The sequence below is a fragment of the Tupaia chinensis genome, unplaced genomic scaffold, assembly GCF_000334495.1.
Source record: "Tupaia chinensis unplaced genomic scaffold, TupChi_1.0 Scaffold000238_1, whole genome shotgun sequence".
Lineage (NCBI taxonomy): Eukaryota > Metazoa > Chordata > Mammalia > Scandentia > Tupaiidae > Tupaia > Tupaia belangeri.
Genome location: NW_006159716.1, coordinates 200,194 through 207,988, shown reverse-complemented (window position 1 = coordinate 207,988; position 7,795 = coordinate 200,194). Strand labels below are relative to the sequence as shown.

Here is a 7,795-nt window from a genome sequence, read left to right as displayed (position 1 = left end):
GAAAGAGGGGCTTCCTCTGAGTGGCTTTTCAGTCTCAGTTCTCTTAGGAGACCCAGAGATTCCTGGGTCTGGGACAAAGAAGGAGAAATCATTAAATGAATTACAGAATTATTCTACCTACCCAAGTGCCAGGACGGGAGCAGATTAAAGGCAGTCTATCTCCCTAAAGTCTGTGCAGCTGCTCCAGGGGTGTGTGTGTATGTGTTGAGGGGTTGGACCCAGAGAAAAATCAGGAGTGGCCTGGGCACCCATCAGTCTTGGGAGAAGGAAGTTCCCTTTCTCCCCATGGTTGCTGCCCTGTAGACACCCCAGCCTGACCCTTCCCGGTGCCTGAGGACCAAGGTAGGTGGATGTCATCTCTTCTTCTCAGACAATGACTCTGGGCACCTTTGCCCAAGATGATGTGACAGTGACGGCCCTGTCCCAGAGAGGTTCTGTGGTCCCTGGGGTAGGCTGGGTGGTCCCAGAGTAGGGAGCTCTGGGCCGAGGCGCTCTCGAATCAGCTCCCACAGGACAGGGTCTTCCTCTGCATTTCCCACAAACACTTGCTGTGCCACTTGACAGCCTTCTCATTCCATTCCCCTGCAGCCCCGTCCCGGCCCCACCACACCCCTACACATTCCTTCCCCCACTTCAACTTCTAGCTCAGAGGCAGGGGCACCTCACCTACCACCGCTCTCAAAGTAGGGGGGCTGGGAGCTGATGCAGTGTCTCGCCCTCTCCTTTGTCTCCCTTGCCTTCCCTGACATAACCTGCAGGCCAGGAAGGGGCCTGGACAAACATCCCGCTACCACCATCACCCAGGCCTCTGCTTATCTAACTGAAACCCTTCTTGCTGCAATCCCAGCTGTTCCGGTGGGACAGACAATGGACTGAAGAGTTTGCTTTTCTCTGCCTCCCGCCCACTCGTACCCTCATAAAAGGTGGGCCCGGAATGGTGCCCTCTGACCCTCCCCCTCCATCCCTTGCAACTGGCCGGAGCCCGCTCTCATCTTCTCTGCTTCCCTTCTAGCCCTGCAGCCAGACTGGGAGCCCTAACAAGGCTTCAGCAGTCTGATTCCTTCTGTTTATAGAGGAGGACCCAGAGGCCAGAGAGGGGCAATGCCTTGCTGCAGGTCACACAGCAAGGCAGTGACAGTGCCTGGGTTTGAACCCAGGTGTCCCGGTCTCCAGCCATAACCCCATGCGTGGCTGGCCGAGGAGCTGCTGAGGAAGCAGCAGCGCTTCATGATAGGGCTTCGGAGACACTGTTTGTCTGAGGGGCACCAAGGTAACCCCTGTGGTAGTACAGGGAGGGGGCGCTCGGAGGACACCCAGCTTCTCTGCAGCCTCGGTAGGGAGGGCGTCGTGACCCAGGTCGGCTTGCCTGGAACAGCTGGATTTCTGGGAACACTCCTCTCTTCTCTGTGGGGCCTGGTTGTGGGTGGTGGTGGTAGTGGTGGTGTGGTGTGTGTGTGTGTGTGTGTGTGTGTGTGTGTGTGTGTGTGTGTGGTTCACTAGTCCCTGTGGCCTTTAGCCTAGAGAGTTGGGGAGACACGGAGAGGCAGGAGATGCATGACGAGAAGAGGGTTACGTGGTGGGGGTTGCAGCTCCCCCCAAGCCTACGGTCAGAGTTGGGTGAAGGGCAGACTCATGGTGCCAACCTCTGTCCTTCTGAAAGCCTCAGGTCACAGCAGGGGCTTGGGGGAGTTCTCGGTGACCTTTTCTGTACTTGTCGCTCACTCTAGAATTGCCACTCCTGGCCCACAGACGGACAGGACTGTGTCCCCTATCCTTAGAAATTTGCTTTCTGCATGTTCTCCATTAGCTGCTGGGGTGCCAGTGGGGTTTGGGGAGATGTGAAGCACATCTTTTTTCTTAGCCTGTCCCCCACTGCTCAGGCTTGCTCCCCAGCAGTGAATGGGAAGTGGGGAGCAGTCACTTTCCAGGGGACTCTGAAAAACTGAGGCTTCTGGTAGGCGGCAGAGAGGAACAGTCAGCTGACCTGGTCCAGGAGGCCCCAGGACGATGAAACCAGGTAGAAAGGAGGGAGAAAGAAGGGGGGAGGGGTAACATCCGAAGGAAAGCGAGAGGAAGGGGAGACATGCTCGGAACCCTTCATGGTCTGGGCACTGGGGTTGGAGTTTAGCCCAGGGCTGGGGCTGGTCCTGTCTGCCCCGTTTCCAACAGAGGCGGGAACCTGTGAGCTCACACCCCACTGGCCACTAGCTCTGGGGCCTGGTGAGGTCCCCGCTATGTCGGTGCGGGTGACATTTATGTATGGAGAGTAGGGGGGCGTCCTGGCCTGGCCTTCCCAAGTGGAGGAGGAATGGAGGCATGCAGATCAGGGCCCTAGGCAGACCTCACTGTGGCCTGGGAACCGCACATTCCAGCCTAGAGTGGAGAGCGGGCTGGACAGGGCAGACATTCAGCTGGTATGTCCCAGCACGGCCATCTGATTGGCCAGCTGTGGCTCCAGTCCCTCAGTCCCCTCATGCCTCTCTGACCAGCGCTACCACTTCCTGGGTGCTTGGAACCTCCCCAAAGTCCAGAAACTGAGGGGCGTTTGTCTGGCCCAGCACTGGGTACAGCTCTGGGCGGGCTGCGTCCGAGCCATAAGAGGTGTCATCCTCAGCTGCGGGGACCAGTGCCCCACTGGGACTTGGGAAAGCTGGCCGTGGGCACCGCAGCTCTGAGCACTCTCTGCCTTGCCTCCCCTGATGCTTCTGGGCGTGTTGTGGAGGAGTCGGGCCTGGGTGAGTGGGCCAGTTTGCAGAGATGTGGGCAGGGCCATCTCTCCGGGGCTACGCAGCCTCCCTGAGCCACAGTTTCCCTGTCTGGAAAACAGATGCACAAACACTTGCCTCGTGGAGCCAACCACACAGCCACCCAGGAGGCGAGCTGGGAAGGACACCCTGGGAGAGGTGCAAAGTGCTATGAAGGTGTGGAAGTGAAGTAGCCAGACTAGCTGGAATGGACATCAGGAAGGCCTTCCCGCAAGAGGTGGCGCAGGACACTCATTCCAGAACTCCAGCCTGTGAGCCCTGCTTAGGCGAGGCCCTGGAGCTACAACAATACGGAAGGGGCTTCCTGTCTGGAGGGGAACCAGAAGAGGAAACTGAAGATGGGAATTCTCCAATGGCATGTAATTGCTGGCAATAAGGGAAGACTTCCTGGAAGAGGTGACACTTGACTAGAAAGTCTTGATGGAGGAACAGTTTAGCCAACCGAGTGGAGTAGGGATTTAGAACAGGCCGAGGCAGGTGGCCTAGAGGACTCTTATCGCTCACTCTGAGCTCCCAGTGCTTTTCTGAGTGACAGAGACTTTGATGATGGGCAGGGCAGGAGATTAGACCTTCTTCGGAAACATCCCCAGAAAAGCCCACAGGGACAATACCTCTCCTTCAGGAGATGAGCACCACGCTCCCTTCCCCGCCCTCTGGGACAGCATGTCTCTGCCAGAGAATTTAAACAAACAAGCAGACACTAGAGGCGGGTCTGGCTCACACACGGAGCTCCACTGTGTCTGCTCCCAGCATGAGGGCAGGAGGACAGAGGACACTAGCCCGTGACAAGCACAGGGCCCCTGGGCTAGGATAGGGCCGAAAGCAGAAGGGCAACTTTCTCCAGTCTAACTCCCTCTCTGTCCCTCCGCCAGGTACCCAGAGCCCTCCCGTCTGCCTGTCACAGGCGTGTGGGGACGTGGAAACAGCCCTCAGCAGGGAAGTCCAGAGTCTGCTGCACGCTGGGTGACATCGGCCAAGGCAGCTCCTCTTTCTGGGCCTCCCAGACCAAGCACGAGGTCACGCCCCTCAGTGTGTGTCTCTGTGAGACTGGAGCAGTGACACTGACACTCCAAATGCCTTCGCTGAGGCTGGAAGTCACATCTTTCGGGGCTGTATATTTGAAAGGCTCTCAGAGAGGGTAATGCTTCACTCAAAGAAATCTAGTACTAACAGCAAATCTGGGGCCAAGCACCAGGTGATGCAGGGGAGGTGTGGTCTCAGGGAACTCCTCAAATCCCAGCAGGTAAGAAACTGCCTCCTCCTCGGGCCAGGAGCTGGCATAGCAGTTATGTCACTAGGCTCCCACATGGCCGACCACGGTTTGAGTCCTGGACCTGGTGGTGGCTTGAAACTCACGCTGGGCACCTGTGCGTGTGTGTCCAAGACCCCAGGAGGAGAATGGAGGAGAAGAGATTGTGGCATGGCCATCCCTCTGGGGGTGATTTCTCACTGTCCCTCTCACTGTCTCTTTTGTCTCTCTCTCTCCGGCAAGTGCACATGCCCTAAAGCAAAAACCTCTGGGGAAAAAAAAAAAAAGGAAAAACAACAACAAAAAAGAAACTGCTTCCTCTGTTATCAGGAAGGCTGGGTACTCTGTCCTTTTTAAAGGCACGGGTTTGGTGACCCTGTACTATGAAGAGCCCCAGTGCCACCAGCTCCCCCTTGCCCATCCCTCTACCCCTGCATAGCATGTAATAGAAGACAGACTGGGTTCGAATCTTGGATCATTGCTTCCAAACTACAAACCTTTGAGCAAGTTGCTTCATTTATCTAAGCCTCAGTTTCCTCATCCGTAAAATGGGGTTCATGAATCACACCTCCCAGGGTTGTAGGAGATAGATGGGGATAGCAGAAACAAGCCAAGCTCCCGGCCTAGAGTAAGTGTCATAAAGTGTCACTTCCCCCTTTCCTTTCTCCTGTCTCTACCCTCACTAGCCAGCACTATTAGAGAATGCAAACCCACCATCTTCTGAGTAAAGACAAATAGAAAGGAACAGGAAAATGGGTTTACCCTGCCCCCTAGTCAAAAAAAAAAAAAAAAAAAAAAGAAAGAAAGAAATCACACAATGCATGCCAAAGATGACCAGGGGTTGGAGGTATGTTGGCTTCCTTCCTTAGTAAGCCATTCTTTCGAGCAACTATGTCACCAGGTTGACACTGAGTTGGCTGCAATGCGGATTCCTTCAGGGAAGTCCCAGGAATAAAAGAGGCAGGGACCCAAGGTGCCCCCCAACCTCCCAGCAAGAATGGCCCTTCCCCCAGGGCCCATAGGCCCCGGGCAGGAAGCCTGGCCCATGACCCAGGCCCCCCCAGGATGGGTCACTAAGATAAAGCCAGTTAATGATTGGCCCCCTGAGAGGGTAATCCTTACCATCCTGCCTGTCTTGCCAGACCAAGGGTGCAGGCTGGGGCATGGGAAGTAGGGAGACCTCCAAGAATCATCCTGGCCTGGCACCCTCATGATAATCAGAGAAGCAGACAAAGAGTCCAAGGATCTCAGCATCCCCAGGACTCTTGGGCATCCTCAGAGATGGGGCAGGTGGGGAAGGTACAGGAGAGGCAAACCCAGCACACTCAGTGTTACCCACTCCATTTATTAGCGTTGCACTTGGAACTCACTCGAACACAAGGGTCCACAGCTAAGGAAGTGTGAAAATCCCTTCACTGGCCAGATGGGCAGAACGAGGCCCAGAAGTGTCCAAAGCCATGCAAGGAAGCAAGACCTGAAATCGAATCTCACAGCCTAGTGCTCTTTCTACCCCATTCAAGGGCCACTTAACCCTTAATCAGGGTTCAGCACTGAGCTAGGTGCCTTTGGGACACATAGGGCTTCTGTCCCCAAGAGCCAACTGGCTGGTTGGGGAGCCAGGCAGTGCCAGGGATGGGTCCTGGCACAAGTGCTGTGTGCACTGGAGCTGGCCAGCACTGGGCCCAGGATCTGTGTACTCTGCCTTCTCATCTGGAATATGAGCACAAGGCCTGGTGCCTGGCAGCCCTTGAGAACAATTGCGAAAAATATGCAGATTGAGACCAGCAGTTAGCGTAATGGCTATGTCGCTGGACTCCCACGTAGTCGACTGCGGCTCGCGTCCCGGACCCGGTAGCTTAAACTCACACCAGGCGCGTGTGCGTGTGTGCCCAAGATCCCGAGAGGAGAATGGAGGAGAAGGGATTGCAGCGTGGCCATCCCCTCGAGGGGTGATTTCTTGCTTTCTGTCTCTCTGTCTCTCTCTGTCTCTCTGGCGAGCACAGGTGCCATATAGCAAAAACCTCTTCAATAAAAGAAAAAAAAATATGCAGATTGGAATGAAGTTGAATTCCCAGGCAGGGCCCAGGTCAGTAGGGCAGGTACAGTTTGGGGACCTAGCTGCCACCATGTGCCACCAAGACTGGGGGTATGAATAGGGGCAGCGATGGGCATGGTGAGCATCACATTTGAGAAGGTGCAAGACTGGGGTGTTAGGAGGTGGGTGTGACTGCTGGGGAGAAGTGTCGGAGTGAGGGCGTTACACTGGGGTCCATGAGGGAGAGGCAGAGACTCAGCTGGAGTGGCATGCATAGATGTGCCCCGGAGACAGTGGCCCTGCCCCACCCCTCCTGCTGGCTCCTCCTCCTTTTTCTCTCCCCTCTTCATGACTGGGTCCTCTGGGAGAGTTAGCCTTCCTGGCTTCTTCTGCCCCAATCTCTTCATCAGCTGGCCCTTATTTCCTCTCACGAGCCCAAGTCAAAGCTCCAGATCTACATGGGGTATGTTCTTGCCTCTTCCTGCTTTCTCCTCTTGTTTGTTTGTCAGAGAGTGTCTGCACTCACCAGAGAGAGAGAAAGCAGGGGAAACACCCCATAATGGTGGAGGTCACATGGCAATCCCTTCTCTTCTGTTTCTCTACCCTTTTGGGATTTGGGGCACACATGCACCCAGTATATTTTTCAAGCTGCTTGGGTGGGTCTTGAACCATGGTCGACCATGTGGGATTCGGCTCTCTGAACCGCCAGGCCATGGGGCCCGGCCCTTTCTTTGTCTTTCTGTGGCTTTGTTGTGAAGACCTAGTGACAGGAAAACACTTTAGAGAGAGAGATTGACCGACTCACAACCAGAAACGGGCAACTGAAGGCAACTACCCCAGTTCTCTCTCCACCAATTTGTCAGGCTCGTGTCCCCACCTTTCCTCAGGGGCAGTGCCCTGCAAGACCCCTGCGGATTGGCATGGAGCAGAGAAGCCCCCTGCCATCACAGAGAACCCCTCAGGGAAACGTGTAGACAACAGCAAGTCCCAGCAACCCCTCCTCATCTTCTTTCCCTCCTCCCTAGAGGCTCTGTCCTTTCACCCATGGCTTCCAGATTCACTTGCCCACACCCCTAGAGGTGAGAGCTTCTCTGCGCGCTGGAGGTGACAGGACGCCAGGACAAAGTACAACCATTGTGCCTTGAGCCCGATCACTACTTCCTTTGTCTGGAGCTACTGCTGGCTCCTGGCTGCCTTTCACACTCTTCTCCACCCCTGCCCTATCCCTCTCTCTCCTTCCCCTCACCTGGAACACCTTCCCCTTCCTCCTTGGCACCTTCTGAACTGCCTTCAGAGGCACAGGCCGTGGCCGCCCCAGTCTTGCTGTGAGGCCCTCCAAGCGGAGCTGAGGGTGCCCGTAGGCTAGGACCTCTGTCTGGGCTGCTCTCTGCTCCACCTCCCCACCCCCAATTTTCTGGGCAATCTTGGGTACATCTGTGCCCTCTCTGAGCCTTTGGGGTATTCTCCATGTGGACAGTTTCCTCCGACACCCTCTAGCACAGGCCGTGGCCGCCCCAGTCTTGCTGTGAGGCCCTCCAAGCGGAGCTGAGGGTGCCCGTAGGCTAGGACCTCTGTCTGGGCTGCTCTCTGCTCCACCTCCCCACCCCCAATTTTCTGGGCAATCTTGGGTACATCTGTGCCCTCTCTGAGCCTTTGGGGTATTCTCCATGTGGACAGTTTCCTCCGACACCCTCTACCCTGTAGCCATATTGGCAGGGGAGATAAATGGAATCGAGGTTGTTCTAG

At 55.8% G+C, this 7,795-nt stretch overlaps 1 protein-coding gene across 1 annotated transcript in view; it reads left to right on the top strand.

The window, feature by feature from the left end:
- Positions 1-373: 373 nt before the first annotated feature.
- The window catches only part of VEGFA (vascular endothelial growth factor A), a gene marked incomplete in the record, with an annotated part of 29,520 nt that continues 22,098 nt past the window's right edge, over positions 374-7,795 (top strand). The window contains 4 exon segments of the mRNA XM_014587830.2: positions 374-448; positions 2,490-2,564; positions 2,615-2,735; positions 6,937-7,128. Coding sequence (XP_014443316.2) covers positions 374-448; positions 2,490-2,564; positions 2,615-2,735; positions 6,937-7,128 — 463 coding nt within the window.